This window comes from Lygodium microphyllum, chromosome 4 (genome assembly GCF_053477565.2).
Source record: "Lygodium microphyllum isolate KBCC chromosome 4, Lygodium_microphyllum_v1.1.10, whole genome shotgun sequence".
Lineage (NCBI taxonomy): Eukaryota > Viridiplantae > Streptophyta > Polypodiopsida > Schizaeales > Lygodiaceae > Lygodium > Lygodium microphyllum.
Window position 1 is genome coordinate 30,376,988 of NC_141138.1, and position 16,664 is coordinate 30,393,651.

At 39.3% G+C, this 16,664-nt stretch overlaps 1 protein-coding gene across 1 annotated transcript; it reads left to right on the forward strand.

Annotated features, from left to right (window-relative positions):
* Nucleotides 1-739: 739 nt before the first annotated feature.
* Nucleotides 740-8,906, forward strand: LOC148036911 (protein AUXIN SIGNALING F-BOX 2-like). Its single transcript, XM_087675834.1, has 3 exons — nt 740-2,827; nt 4,058-4,550; nt 7,842-8,906. The coding sequence occupies exons 1-3, from the start codon at nt 2,130-2,132 to the stop codon at nt 8,592-8,594; spliced, it is 1,944 nt and encodes a 647-aa protein (XP_087531960.1). The 5' UTR covers nt 740-2,129; the 3' UTR covers nt 8,595-8,906.
* Nucleotides 8,907-16,664: the final 7,758 nt, after the last annotated feature.

Genomic DNA, 16,664 nt, shown 5'->3' on the forward strand with positions numbered 1-16,664 from the left:
TACTTATGACATGTTGAAGTGGGGGAAAGCCAAAGAGGAGTGTGGGTGGTAGGTTGGTTTTGTGTTGCTTTAGATGTAGCATATGTAGGCAGGATAGGCAAAACTAAGGCCATCTCTTATGCTCTACTCTTTTATTTGTGAAGGGGATGGATCATGGGAACACCACTCTCAAAGGTCGAGTGTCCAAGGCCCATTCCTCTTCCTTTCCCTTCCCCATGTCACACTTACATGTGTACATTGTGGCCTGATCACGTTGTACTCTTCTTTCTTCACATTTAGACCGTGTACTCATCTTTAACACTACGCCGGAGATCCTTTAATGGGCTGTCCTTGATACACTTGCCCAGTCACAGTCATTGGGATGTTAAGCTCCCACCCAATTCCCATCTCACACATGGATGGCACAATACATATTTCCCCATTACATTATTGAGGGACCTTAGCCTTTGTTCACAGGCCCTTATTAGAACTCTGAATCAATTTCTTTGCGTAAAGCAAAGTTTAATCTTTCCCTACTTATTTTAATTAAAAGCCTCAGGATTTGTTTATCAGCTCTCACTAGCCTCAGCAATTTGTATATTTTAGTGTGATTCTGACCATTTATACGTTTTAATTATCGACAACATATTTTATTTGTTTTTGGTAAGATGAAAGATACATTGTGACAGCACTTGTTATGAGCTGTGCCACCACCATCCTCTCCTTCTGTGTCCGTGGCTGATGAGAGGCTAGACCCCTCCCCCCCCCCCCGCCGCCCCCCCATCGGCAGATATGTTTCACCCACCACCCAATTGGGCTTAGCTCATATATGAGGCCTCTCCCAAAGACCTTTTCTGGTTAATGATTAGCGTTCCTTGCCATAGATGCATGAGGCCAGGTACTCTTTGTCAAATGATTAGCCTGCTGTGCCAACTAGTTTGCTGATTAGTCCCATAATTACAGAGACACAGAGTCTCAGGGGGAGAGAGAGAGAGAGCGCGTCTCTAGACATGCTGCATACTGACAATTGTATGCCCTGCTATGAGCTTTCCTTAATCACACATGATTAGGGGCCAGTCTTGTGTGTCTATGTCTCATTAGCAGCAGAGAGAGAGAGAGAGTGTGTGTGTGTGTCTCTTTGCTCTGGATCTGATCATCTGAGAGAATGCCTTCAAAATTGTGCAGATTCTGTTGTGTACTATGGCCTTCTCTCACCTCTCTTCTCTTCTCTTCCCTTTTCTCTCTGTTTCTGTTACCTTCTCTCATCAGTAGCCCTCTTGTGTAAGTAGGCAGGCCTGGAAAGTGCCTTCCATTACTATCCACACACACCCCCCCCGTTTCTTCCTCCTTGTTCTCTGGGGTCTGTGCACTCCTGGACCCTGGTTACTCTTCTTTCTTTCTCTGTGTTCGAGCAGTCCATGTGTACTCCAAACCCAGTTCTTATCCAATTAACATAAAAAGGGCACGGAGAAGGACCTTCTTACCTTTGACCGTTCTAACTCTTCTCTTTTTGTCTAGTTCTCAGGGCTGGCCTTATGACTGGAACAGGGTAAATGTCCTAACTGCCCCTTTTCACAACTGTGGAGGATGAAAACCGAAGGAGGGGAGTGAAGGTGAGGCTCTAGAGGGAACTGGGAACTTCTGCCATTCTCTACAGCAACTGAGAAGAAGCCCCTGCTGTTCGTTACAGCATCCGAGAAGCAGAGGAAGAAGAAGCAACAGCAGCAGCAGAAGAAGTAGCAGAAGCAGAAGCAGAAGAAATAAAAGAAGATTAGGACTTGTTGCTCCCCTCTTCCTCTGAGCGCGTGTCTGTCCAATTCTGTCCACCTTACCCTCTCTCCTTGATGTCCTAAGCAGCAGGACAGAGGAGTGCTCTGTTTCTGCAGAGAAACTAGCGCCAACGGAGGCTTTTGAGGAGGTAGAAGTGAAAGAATTCGAGGTTTACCCGAGTTGCTTCACAAAAATGCTTCGAACAGAGCAGCAGCAATTCCCATAGATTCAGAAATTCCCGCAATTCATTGCGCAGAGAAAGAGAAAGAGAGAGAGAGAGAGAGAGAGAGCTACACCCTTTGTTCACGTTTGTCATGCCCCACGCTTCTCAGTGCGTCTGCAAGGAGTTTGAAGGAGTACCATAACAAGGTCCAGCTTATATGAGAAACTCAACTGCAGAGCCCGAAGAGGCACAGGCCGACCGGAAGCTGAGTCCGCTGCCCTCAGTCAACAGGGCCAAGCGCTTCAAGCCAGGAGGAAGGAAAGGAGGAACATCAGAAGAGGAAGAAAACCTGGGGAGAGACCAAGAGGCAGGGAAGGAGGTGGAAGCTGCAATCGAACAAGGTGAAGGCGAGGAGTACCAGCAAGGATCGCACAAAGAGGCTGGCAAAGAGGTAGAGCCGATGACATTGCCCTTTACCGAGGATGTACTACAGGATGTCCTAAGATGTGTGACTTCCCACAGAGACAGGAATTCTGTTTCCCTTGTGTGCAAGGCCTGGAACAAGGTAGAGGCAAGTGGGCGGCAAGCGGTTTTCATCGGTAACTGCTATGCAGTGTCGCCGGAGAGAGTAGCAGAGAGGTTCTTCAAGCTCAAGTCCTTGACTCTCAAAGGGAAGCCAAGGTTTGCAGATTTTGACCTGGTGCCGACGCACTGGGGAGCCTTTGTGAGGCCATGGATCCTCACCCTCTCTAAAACACATCCGTTCCTTGAGGAGCTCAGGCTCAAGCGCATGACAATTACAGATGAATGCATGCGCCTCATTGCCACCTCCTTTCCCTCCTTCAAGGCGCTTGTGCTCACAACTTGTGATGGATTCAGTACTGACGGCCTTGCCTACATCACTAGCAATTGCAAGTATGCTTCCTTGCAACCTGTAGGTCTTTCTGTCTTGTTATGCAACTTATAAACAGGTGGCACAATCGTACCTGACAGTAATTGCTTTCCTTTGCTGTAGCTGCAAACTGAGGCTCTCAATTTTGGCTGCTTTGTTCAGTAGTCTTATCAACCATGGCTTTATTTGCTAAATCATTAGGAAGAAGCATGTCGAACGGCCTTTTTTGCTTTGCTGGCCCTGAAGAACGATCAGAAGCATGTCCTGGCTTACCTAGCTGTAGCTGGTTAAGGAGTTGTTCTATGATCAGTATTTCATTCAGTTAACAAAATACTTCAAACTAATTGAGCTGTTGAACAGTGCATCCAATTGGCTAATTTTATCTGGACAGTGCCACTGTCTTAGGCATAAGGAGCATACTGTGCTTGACTTTTTGATCATTTTCGTTATGTTTATGAATATCACGTTTTCTTTGCTGATGTTTGCTCTTCTAATAAATTTTGCATGTATGTGTAGCCTCTTTGTACACATTCAATTGTGGGCATCTATTGTTCATTACGTGTAGGCCACAGAATGCTTAGGTTTATTGTTTAGGCAAGCACATAGGTCAAACTTTTGGTGGTTACCACTTCGCTTGCCCTTGTCAAATTTCCTGATTATGTGATGTAGTAGGAGGTTCTGTTTTGCTTGCCCTTGTCTGTTTACTACTGTTCTGGGTGTTTAAGAATCTCTCTTTAGGTCTCTCCCTGCTTTTGAAGCCCATATTCTTTGAGTGATTGACATTTCCTGAGATGCACAAACAATGGTATGAGCTTATCCGACTGCCTGAAGCAGCTGCCTGGGTTTTGTGTCTGACCTCTTTATTTTGGTCATGTCACCCTTTTGAAACTATGGTCTCCTCTTTGTACATTTCTGGTGATGCATGATCAAACATTATATTTGTTGGCTGTTCATGGCCTAAGTGGGCGACTTGCTTGATGAATGTTGCTTTTCCTCTTGACTATCAAAGACATCCTTTCTCCAAACAAATTGCATATATATTCAAGAATAGGCCTCTATCATGAGTATCAACACTGTCGATGCAGTTAGTTTCATTGCATGAATTATTTGGGTGCTTTGATATTCCACATGCATGCTTTTCACTCCACAGTATGTTTCTTATGTGCTTGTTCTGCTTGATTGCAATTCTGCCGTTAAATGCACTCCTTTTCAACAGATTGACTCACTTTTAATCCTCGTCTATGTCTTCGCAGGCACTTGACACATTTGGAGCTCACAGAGAATCTTCTGAATTTCATATCCAAGACCTGGTTGGATGCTTTTCCTGAGACTTGCACCTCCTTAGTGTCTCTGAACTTTGAAGATCTTGACCATGATTTGGATATTGGAGTTCTGGAGGCTATCATAACCAGATGTGTCTCTCTCAGAAGTCTTAGGGTAAACAGGTCAGTATCCTTGATGCAGTTACGGCGGTTGATCTCCAAGGCCCCTCAGCTTATCGAACTTGGCACCGGTTCATTCACTGCAGAACTGACACAAGAGGATCTTGTTGATGTATGCTCTGCATTTGCTGGGTGCAGACAGCTTCAATCTCTGTCAGGGTTTTGGGAAGTTTCACCTGGGCATCTTGCACTGATCTACCCAGTCTGCTCAAATTTAGTGTCACTAAACCTAAGCTACTCACCTATCAGCGATGGAGAACTTAGTATCTTGGTCAGTCAGTGCAACAAGATACGTCGATTGTGGGTGCGTACCATGAACTTTTTCAATTTACTTTGGTTGTTATCATTAGTTTTTATATGTATATGGTTTCTTTTTGATTGTCCTCAAAGAAAGAGAATCAGATGTAGTTTATCCAAGTGGACTGAGGTGGTAGCTCTTTTTTTGCCCCTTTAGATTAATGAATGCATTGATAAAGTGGACCTCTATAGAGCACATCAGGCCATGCAGAGGGAGTTTCAGAATGCATGCTTGGATCCACATGGAGATGCACCGAGTTGAACTGGACCTTGCCAACATTTTCTTTGAACACTTTGGGCCTTATTTGGCGTTGTCCCTGGTAGGGCCAGCTGGTGTGATGGAACCAAAGTTTTGATTATGTAGCACCCTCTTGGTGGTCTTTACTGCTAGATCCACAACTTTTTATTGAAACTAATGTTCAATATGCTAATTACAGGCGAGTGAAACCAGTAGGTCTATATCACAAAGAATACTAGAAAAGCTAGGAAAAATCATATCAGAGAGAGCACACTCTGCCAGGAAACCCCTCCCCGCCTCAAGAAAAGAAGGGGTGTGATGCCAATGCAGCAAAAGCTCATTGGTTCCGCATTTTAAGGGCTGTGGACAGAGTTGGGCTGACACTCCCCACCCAGTATGCAATCTCCATGCCCGAGGCTTATAAAGACAAATACTCTAGTCAATAATTTTTTTTGCATTCAATGGGGTTTGAACTCCCACCAGCAGCTTGGAAAGCCATTGGTTTGACCAATGAGCCATACACTACTTTTTGAATTGGGTTGGACATTTCAGTGCGAAAAGCATTAGTGCCCAGATTTTTGGTTTTTCAAGTTGGGCAGGCAGGGGATTGGCAGTGTGTAATCACCCTAAGACCAACTGATTTGTCTCCCTTTTTAGAGATTGCTGTAAGGACATTTGGAAGACGAGGAAGGGCTTAAAGTTTGCGTCCATAACTACGTCATGTGGTATGGGCTGTTTGTATGGTCCAAAATAGCAAGCAAAATTTGGGCATATTCTCTAACCAAATTGGACATGATCTTTATGCATGCTGGATATCTGCCAAAGAGCCAAAATATGGCAATCTGCTCCCTCTTGAATAGGCTACCCAACAAGGAGACAGCATGTGTCAACATTGGATGTGGGATAGGGAAAGCAGGCTATTTTTTGATGTCTATAAATGTACTCCCCTGGGAAAACTCCAAGAATATAAAAGAAAGAGCGATGTTTGCTTTAGAGGCAGCTTACTGTTCTAGGTGTATCTCATGATACCATTATCTTAGGGTTAAGGGTTTGGGTCAAATGATATCAGTCCTTGGCTTTAGACATTAAAATTTTTTGTACACTGCTGCCCATCATAGTGTGTAGGCTTAGATGTCTATTTTCCAATGCTTTGAGACATGAATTTTGAAAAATATCAACATAAAGGCAGGCTAGGGTTTTAAAAAACTGCTCAAAGAGTGAAACTAGCTGAGCTGCAGCTTTTGTTGTATCTGTATAGGCAGCCTCTTCTCTTTTTGTGACTTTGTGGTTTGCTCAGTGTTTTTCTATTTGACTACTATCTACTATTTACCTTGTAGCCTTTATGGTAGTGGATTTTTACAGACTACACTCCCTTTCTCCTATTTCGGATTTTAGAAAATCACTCATAGTTTCTAATCTAGACTCTGGAGTCTTGAAAAGTTGAATCATTGATACTTGAATGGTGATGAATCTTTTGTAAAGATGTGTAGTTTAAGTATTTGACTTTCCTTTTTTACAGTTTGTTGATTAAATACCATTTATATTGACATGAAACTCTCAATTTTCAATTTACAAAAATAACTCTTATCATGTTTCTAGTTGAGTCATCTATCTTGAGTAATCTCCCAAAATAACTCTAAAGCCCAACATATATTGGGCTTTGCAGCTTGCTTCATTTTGACACATGGATCACTTCCATTAAGACACAAGTCTTCATCATGATGTCTTTTTAGTTATTGCTTTAGGTCATTTCTAAGAGAATTCCTAAAACAAGGGTAGATTTTCAAGACAAATGCTCTTAGTAGGTCATCAAGGATGACAACCTGGACTTTTGTAGTTAGATTCTACTAAATGAATCTGGTTGAGGTGATTGATTGGAGGCTGATCAGTTATCAGCATCCATATCATCCTTGATTTGGAACAGATTGCAAAGCAACTCAGGCAAAGATCAAGAAAGTCTAGCATAAGCAAGCTTGGGATAACTAGCAAGAGCTGAACTTCAGGGGAGGAACAGTAGGTGCACATGAAGATTTGAAAGGATTGATTTCAGATTTAAAGGCGTCGGGTAATACAAGTTCAAATGCTGACTTGCCTGGATATATTGATGAACTGCATGCATGAAGCAAACTTAACTAGCTGGTCGCCCATCAATCAGAAGGAAATATATCCATGACAAAAGCAATACAATTCCAAGCAGTTGTGAGCTCCCATTAAAAAGAGAAGGGGGAATATCAGGATTAGAGTAATGGTTGCATGCAGGTTGAAAATTGGTATTGCAGGTTGAAAATTGGAATTACAACTCATGCTTGACTATCCTGTGTGCACTTTGAGTAAATCATAGAAACAGGGAACGGTCGTTTTGGCCTTTAAGAATGGCCTAACGCATTCCAAACCCTCAAAGAAGGTGAAACAACTAGGGAATGCTCCTTGCCATTTCCAGGCCCACTCCTTCTCGTTCCCTTCTGTTCCCTCTGCTGTTCCCTATTTGGAATGGCCATTGGCTTGCTGACCAAATTTGATGTTTTTTTCCCATTTTTTCTTCTCGATTGTGTCACGACTCACACTCCTGTCACATGTTCATCCATCTTTTTCTTTTTTGTATAATGAGTTATATTATATCATGTCAAAGTACAAAAGAAAAAGTACATGTTCATCTCTCTCTCTCTCTCTCTCTCTCTCTCTCTCTCTCTCTCTCTCTCTCTCTCTCTCGTGCTTGAGGACCCAAACAGTATGTAGGTTATGTGCAACAGTGACATGAGTACAGATGCACTCTTAGGTATTACTTAGTTAGAAAGATGCCACACAACACTCAGCAAAACTACCATGGGACTCAAGTTTGGACTTAGATTTGGAAGGATACCCTTGTAAGATGACAGACATTGTATGCACAAGCTGATTCTTTGAGGTTTGTTCCATGTGTTCAAATGGCAGTATTTACTGAAGAGTTCTGCTTTTATGCTGCTTATTTTTTGTTTCCATCAATACAGGCGTCAAGTGTAAAAAGCACCTTACATGTAGTTTATCTGCGTAAGGTAACAGTTTTTAATTGTGAAATTGCAGCTTATGGACACAGTAGAAGACAGTGGTTTGTGTGCTGTCTCTCAGTCATGCAAGGATCTGAGGGATTTAAGGGTATACCCAAATACTAGAGGAGAACCAGGACAAGGTGTTTCTGAGGAAGGCCTTGTTCACATTGCGGAAGGCTGTGCTAAATTGAGCTCAATTCTCTACTTCTGTGGTCAGATGACAAATGCAGCTGTGGAAATTATGGCCAAAAACTGCCCTTCATTGATAAGTTTCCGGCTCTGTATAATGGAGCCTCGTAGACCAGACCATACCACAAACGGTCCCATGGATGAAGGTTTTGGAGCTATTGTCAGGCATTGCAAATCTTTGAGGCGCCTGTCAGTGTCTGGTCTACTAACAGACAGAGCATTTGAATATATTGGGGCATATGGCAAGCGTTTGGAGCGGCTTTCTGTTGCTTTTGCAGGGGAGAGTGACATGGGTCTTCAACATGTGCTACGTGGGTGCACAAACCTTCGTAAACTGGAAATCAGAGACAGTCCATTTGGGGACATGGGACTGCTTTCCGGAATTCACAGGTATGAGTTGATGCGATCTTTATGGATGTCCAACTGCAGTGTGACAGTTGCTGGATGTGCCTGGCTTGCTAAGCAGAAACCCCGTCTCAATGTGGAGATTATTCAGAAGGGTGACAGGGAGAACAGTGGGCTTGTAGAAAGCCTTTATGTATATCGGTCAGTTGCTGGACATAGGAAGGACATGCCACCATTTGTTCTTGCATTATAAAACCTGATCCTTTTCATAAAAGCCAAAATGTTTCAATCCTTTTGTTACTGCATACGAAGCTCTCAACACAACGAAAACCAGACCACCTTCCGAAGTCTTTCTTTAGAGCAGAACAGGCATTGCCTTCAGAGCACATCAGAACAGATATTCTAGAGAGAGAGAGAGAGAGAGAGAGAGAGAGAGAGCTTGATAGTGTAGCTAAAATTGCCACCAAGCTTGTCCTTGGGAGCAAGTTCATAATGCAAATGCTCTCAGCTGATCACAAGAGCAATGGTATCATATCACTAACCTTTTAATACTTGTGTTTCATTACACTGGTCTGCTTCCTTAGCATGGCTTCTAGAATCCTTAAACAACTTGGCTCAATTTTCATGCTCATTTCGGGCACATCTGAAGGAGGGGCTTGATATGGCTTGTCTCCTGCAAGAGTTGCAAAAAGATGGTTTGGGATCAAAGTTTGGGCTTTGGGGAAATTAAGACTTTATCATAGATGAAGGACTATAGATGCAAACCATCCATAGTTGCGAATAATCTCTATTGAGAAATTAACACTAGTATACATTCTTGTTAATGTATTCATGAGTATTGGAATAAGTGATAAAGATGGGGGGATGTGCATTTTCGAAAACTAGTAGCTCTTGCAACAATGTACAATACACTTTGTAGTTTGTAGCTCTTGCAACAATGCACAATGCACTTTGTAACTAGCCTCGCACAGTCAGCTTTGGTAGTGGTCTTGCAAATGGATCCTAGTCAATGATTACGATGAATGATAATCTTGTAAGGGTAGAGAAAGGTGTGGAAGAACTTGAGCTTGTGGGAATCGACGAGTACTTAAAATGTTGATGCTTTTACTAACATTGTTGCCAAAGGTTTTGCAATGAACTAAAATGCATAAATCACTTGGCATAATCATGGGAAAAAGGAAGAGTAGCTTTCTAGAATTTGTAGGTACCATTCAATATGTATGGTGGAGAGTTGGCACAATTCTCTTCAAAATTTAAAAAGACGAGGGTGGTGATCTCATTTGTTCACCAAAGGGCATATTATCCTACCATATATGCTTCCAAGTGCAAGTAACTACTCGCAAACATGGTTTTGTGTAACATTTTGCTCCAACTCCTTGTTTATCTCCTCTTGCTTGGAATTTATGAGTACTTGGAAAGTCAGTGTTTGTTGTTGAATGTTGGTATGAGTGGCATTAGTGAGCTAGTCGGTTGACTTCATCTTCCTTTTGCCTATTATGAGTTAGATTGATCCCTCACTTAGCTCATTCAATATATATTATGTCTTCATGCATTGTTGAGGTAGCATGGCAATTTCTATCAATTCTCCTACTTTGTTTGACTTGGATATCTTGCCATGTGTTCTTCCTTCCACATGTTCTCTCATCGTTTTATATTATTCTTATTATTTGATCATTACATCAAGTTTGTATCCATCTTGTGTTTTGTTTTGAAAACTTTTGCAAAAGGTTGTGCACTAGGATTTACCATCCTGAGAGTCATGCATTGTTGCTTGGCATCATGTCAAGTATGCCACATGTAACAATGTTAGCACCTTTCAAAGGGTTTGGCCAAATCTAGGGGTTATATTATGCATGTGTTATATGTATAGATTGTAGGTGTTTCAATATGTGAGATGCAATTCAAAAAATTAATACTTATCTAACACTACCTTGCTTAAGCATCTCACTCAAAAATTGTAGCCGAGTTCACCATTGTAATGACTTGGGGCTAATATGGTTCTTGCTTGCTTTCCATGCTTGTTGATGTTTCTAATTGTGTATCACTTGAGTGATTCTTGGTTGATTTGGCTTTTATGTGAATGTTGGTGTTTAATGTGGTCATCTTTAATTAATCTTGAGAGTATATTGTAGGGCTTTCTTTTGTCTACTCTAGGTATTGTAGGATGAAACATTTTTTGCTAGAGTTTGTTGATTGCATGCCTCTTAGTTTTCTACTATGCTTTGAGTGCCCAATTTTGTAAGGCCCATATGGGAAGCTTGTGCACAATACATCATACGGTTTCTAGTTACCATTCAAAGGATTCTAATAATTAAACTAGATGGTTAGGAGATGGCTTTTGTGGAGGATGGTTGGGCCCAAGTGGGATACTGTATGAAGGTAGGGATATACATGCTCAAGCCATTTAGTAATGGGCAGTCAAAGTTACCATAGCCCCTATTATGGGGTGTAGAGGGGTGGGTAGTCTCTTGATGTGAGCTCCTTTTGGTGACCCACAACTTTCTTGGTAGGTAGATGTATTTTCTTGGATAGCTTTTTCGATATATGTTAGTCAATATATGTGGGTGGTGGCTGATGGATCAATCACAATGCATGAGGGGTGAGTCTAGTTTAATCATGCACATTTATTTATAATTACTTGATCTCTAACACAAATAGTATGGAGTGGCGTTTTCTAGTACAACAAAGCCATTGAGAACTTGTACCTTTTGCACTAGGCCCTTTATTCAACATCTACTTAGATCATTATCAAAGCTTGTAGGAGTGAACTAGTGGACATTGTTATTAGCCAACAAACGTATCTTCAATTTGGTATAACATGATTGTCGTGCTATTGTTATGGGCACGACAGGCGCTCCTCGACAGCAAGGAGATTGCTCTCATAACTTACAAGAGAAGAACTTGAAAGAGAAACACATGGCATGGCATGTGTACTGACACATGGATGTTGTCATCAACAATGATATAAGTGATGATGCAGATATGTTCTAGAATGTTCTAGAAACTTCATCCAGGGGTGGTTGTCCTAGCTTGTATGTGAACCAAGGGATGTCCTTGCTTGAGAGTCCGTTCCAACTATTATTGATTTTATGGCTTGATAATTGAAAAAGCACAAAAAATAGCAATTTTAGATTTTACTCACCACATTGCATTTTGAAGATGAGTTTTAAAATCACTAAGGAATATGATGAATTTTAGCACATAGAAGAAAGCTAACTAAAAATCAAAGCTTTGGATGAACTTAGGCACTTATGTGTGGATGATTAAAAATGTGCATTGTATTTACATGCAAGCATTTTATTCACTTCATTGTTATCCTACATCCACATATGTGGAATGTATACTTAGTTGGTATTAAAGTCTTCATCCCTCTTTTATTTTCCACATTTCTCATATGGCAGCATTGGTGTTACCCAAAGATTTTAAGGAGGATTTTGCTACATTTAACTTGGTTCTTTAAATGATTTATTTTATGTATTTAAAATCTTATCAATCTCTAAAGCAAGCAATAAAATATTTAATTGCATATACTGGAGGTAGGTTATCATGCACCACATAGCTTTAGCTAACCCAATTGATAGATAATCCCCATAAAAAAGGATGAACTACACTTAGTAAAATTAAAATCCATGTAGGTATATGAATGCATGCTTGAAGGTAACTCAATAAGTAGTACTTTATCGTGCTTATGGTTATGTTTCTTCACATGGTTGGCATAGCTAAACTTGAATAGGTCCAATTGTTGCTTATATGACCACACTAATTTCTTTTCTAGAATGCTTTAGAGCCTTTCTTTCATTCGATAAGGATATATTCTTTAGGCATAATGCTTGTTTAACCATTTATTTTGCCTTTGTGTGTTCTTGTCACATTATGTATGCTACAATGGTTACAATTTAAGATAAATATGACAATGTCCTAAAAATCTAAATGTAAGGTAATTACGAGTTTTGATAACATGAAACTGCTAATCTAAATGTGATATAATCACTAGTTTTGATAATATAAAAATGCCAATCTTATTCATTTGACAACTTGGATGTTGCCTTTTTTTAAAAAGAATGTGGTAGAGCCTTTCTTTTAAAGAGTAGACAAGGGTAGGTTCTTTTGACACTAATGCTATGTTTGACTATTTCTTTTTCTTTCATTTGTTCTTCTCACAAGCCAATGGCATATCCTCCACAAATCGTCATTGTGACAATCCTTGTGTAACTGTTTAACTATTGTAACAATTGTAACCATCATTCTAATTGTAATTGTAGGATGATAACATCCAAAGTGCTAACCTAAATGTGGGAAATTTACTAGTATTAATAACATGAGAAATTCAATAACTTTTATTTGAAAACTTGGGAAGTTGCATTTTTTTAATAGAATGCTTTAGAGGTTTTCTTTCAAACAATACATAAGGATAGGTTCTTTTGGTAGCAGTGATGCTTGTCTAGCAATTTCTTTTGCTTTCCTATGTTCTTTGCATAAACCAAATGCATATCTTCCACAAATGGGTCAATGACATATAATGGTAATAATGTGTTCTTGTCTAGGGAGGATTTGTTCCCATATTATGTCTTCTTGTTATCATAAATTGATGCCATATCTTTTGGGTCCTCCAAGTAGGTCTAATCACTTCATGCTACTAGCTTTAGCATGGTATGTAGATGAACTAGCTATGATATTTAACTACATGCATAATTTGACGATCATGCAATGTACTCTACCTTGACGGTTTTCTTATTGAAACTATTGAAATAAAATTAGTTAGCTTGCTAAATTTTTCCACAATGTTACAAATGATGTCATTTTTTATTGTAGCAATGCCATAGTGAAACTTCTAGTTACATTGTGTGTGAGTCGTGGCATAGAAGGGGCAAGAAATGGCTACCATAATTTTGCTGCCTTGTCTAGATAATGGCTCAAAAAGTCTTCACTTTGAAGGTATAGGTAATTGCTCCAATAGTGGATGTTTTGTGCCATTTTGATTTTGCTTTCCAACTAGTCATATAATCTTTGCCTAAGGCTTCAAAGTCACATCCTTAAATAGGCCAATGAAAATACCACTCACACGAATCCATACTAAGATACTATTGACCACCAAATGTTGCACTATGTTCTACAACTTTTTATCTTGAGGTAATTCACAATGCATAAACAATTAATTCAAGGGCATCTATCTTTTATAGCTCCTACTTACTCTATAGCATGATGACTAGTACATTGCGGAAGCATCATGTTTTGGTTTTGCAAAAGCACAGTCTTAGGGATGTTTCTACAAGTATTGAGTTGTGATTTGCATTTATAGCAAATGTCTTGTTTAGACCTATATGTGTAGTGGAAGGTAACATAAAGTAATGGCAAGGCTACTCCTCCATGTGAGTCTATTGTATGGCCTACATAGGAACAAAAAGGATGAGATGGTGGAGATGTATAAGCATATGGTTTGATTGCTTTGAACTTCAAATGTTTCATTATACCACAAATTCTCTCTAGTAAGTAATACTATTATAACGAGGAAACATGTGATGCACTTGCTATTTTGTATCACGTTTGCAATTAAGCATGAGTCATAACCAAATGGAATCAAATCATACTAATGAAGATGATTCTATGGATAGTTTCCTTACAAAGATCAAAGATATTTTAAGGACTAGTAAATTTCTTCGCATGAGATCATGCTTAACAATTCACTTGTACAAACTATTTTCGTGTGGACTACTATATTATTATTAGTTTTTGAGACTTATAATAGCAAATATAGATATAATAATGATGTTGTAGATTAATCATTTATTGTTACTCAAAGAGATTTAGAGAAAGGAATCTTTAAACAACAAAAGAAAGGCTACATTGACTACAAAAAAAACCCAAATATGGATGGTGGACAAAAAGAAAAGGAAGTATAAGTGTCACAGGGAACTAGTTCATCTCATTAAAGGATGTCGATTGTTGGGGATGGAAGCAAAGGAGAAAGAGGCAAATGTACCAAAATTTTTGTTAGCCAATACCAAAAAAAATGAAAAGGATGGTGGAACAAGAAGAAAGGAAATTATAACTATCATAGGGAACCAAGTCATTTCGTTAAAGGATGTTTGAAGTTATTTGAGAAGGAAGCAAAGGAGAAAGAGGCAATTGTAGTTGTTTTAGATGCCTTTACCATCACATTTATAGTCTACAATCTTGCACATGATGCAAAAGTGGGCTTTAATGTTCAATGTTTTATGACCCATCTATGTATGATGTCTATATGCTATTTCCAAATTTATGAGTTAATAACTGTGTTGGAAACTATGCCACTACTCAAGGAAAGATGTTCTCATCTTGACCTAGCTCCTTTTTTAAGGAAGGCAATCCATCCAATAGCTCCTCTTATCATGACGAGGGAGTTGAATAGATTGTCTTGTTGCATGCTAATGATAATGTATTCGCATTTTCAAATACATTATATGTATGAAGGACCAAATGTAATGAAGTAATATCATGCCAAAACTTTTGTGAAAACTGTTGCAATTACTTAGAATTAGGGATACCTATAAAAGGGAAGAATGTGCCATTGTATCTATCTTTTGCCAATCAATTGTAAACCTCCTTGTGGAGCTTGAGGTTCCCCACCCACCTTTCAAGGAGGTGTATTTCCATGGCCACCATGCATGAGGAGTGTATCATGTAGTCCATTGTAAGTTTTTCTCGGTTCTTGGCTATGGCTACCTTTTTGTCATGAGTAGCCCAAGAAATGGGTATGGTCTTTTAGCTTTCTTGTATTTTCTTGGATCTATCAATAGATTTCTTTTCAATTAGATTTCTACCATTTCAGTTGGTATTTGACGTTCCCCTCCCACCTTTCAAGGAGGTGCATTTCCATGGCCACCATGCATGAGGAATGTATCATGTGGTCCATTGTAAGTTTTTCTTGGTTCTTGGGAATGGCTACCTTTTTGTCATGAGTAGCCCAATTAGAAATGGCTATGATATTTAAGCTTTCTTGTATTTTCTTGGATCTATCAATAGATTTCTTTTCAATTAGATTTCTACCATTTACTTTGATCTTAGTTGAAGCCTTTCAAGTAAGTTTCAAGTTATAGACATGGTACAACACTACAATCTAGTTATAGTTTAGTTGCAAGATATAACGGTGACTAGTAGAGCTCTCCATATCTACCTATTAAGGCTAATCCTTGGTCATATTGGAGCTTTCTTATGCCTTCTTTCATGTTATAACATTCATTAGGGAAGCCCTAGTAAGCAGGACAATCAGTTGGACAACAAGTCTTGGTGATATTAAAGCCCTTTCATATTCACAAATCACCTCCATAACTTTCTTATATAAGTGGTAGGCCATTGAAGCTCTCTTTGAGAAATTTCCCTCTTTCTATTAGCCTTTCTCCTCAATAGTCTTCTTTCTAAAGTAGGGAAGCCATTAAAGCTTTACTAAAGCTTCAAAGTTTGTTCTAAATGCTTTATTTATTGGCCTTCAACTCTTCTTTATCCAGCATTGCTAGAGATACATTGAAGATTGCAACATTTGAGCATTGTTGAAGATTTATTGAGCAAGATTGCTATATAGTGATATGGATTTTGGGTAAATTCCATAGTTAGCCCAAATCTTGTTAATGTAGCATTCTTATGCATCATAGAGCTATTGAAGCTTATATTGGAGCTTCCTTTCAAGAGAGATCATCTGTTGATCATTGATTGGGCACATTATTTGATTGATCAAGAATCAAGCTTAACAAATGAGGTATTTCTCTATAATTCTTTCTGATATCTTTGTAACCCACTTGTTGCTAAGCCAATTCTTTATTGAAAAGAGAGATTATATTCTCCAAACATTCATTTGCTCCATTGATATTGAATGACTTGATTGTAATGGTTAATGTCTAGGCTCAATATTAATAAAACCCTCTCTATCTGATTTCAATCATCTTGAATCCTTCCCAAAAGTATCTTGAATACATTGGATTGATTCTAACATTGACATTTGATCTTGACCTGATTTGATTGATTGAAAATAATTCTAAAAGGGTAAGTGTAATAGTACAATCAATGACATTGATGTACTTGAGGGAAAGACATACTCCCTTTCATTCCATCATTTTCCGTTTCCTTTCCTAAAATTGTTAACGGCATTTCAATTCCCTCCAACATTGTTTAATTATTAGAGTAGAATACTCTTGCCATATATATCAATCTGGCTGAGGCAAATAGTCAAGTCTAGGAGAAGTAGCAAGACAAAAGAGAGGTCCCCCTCTCTTTCTACTTAGGACTCTAAAGGGGTGTGCAACTAGCCCCAACGGGGAATTTTTCATACTCCTTGTTGTTCCTAAGCCCC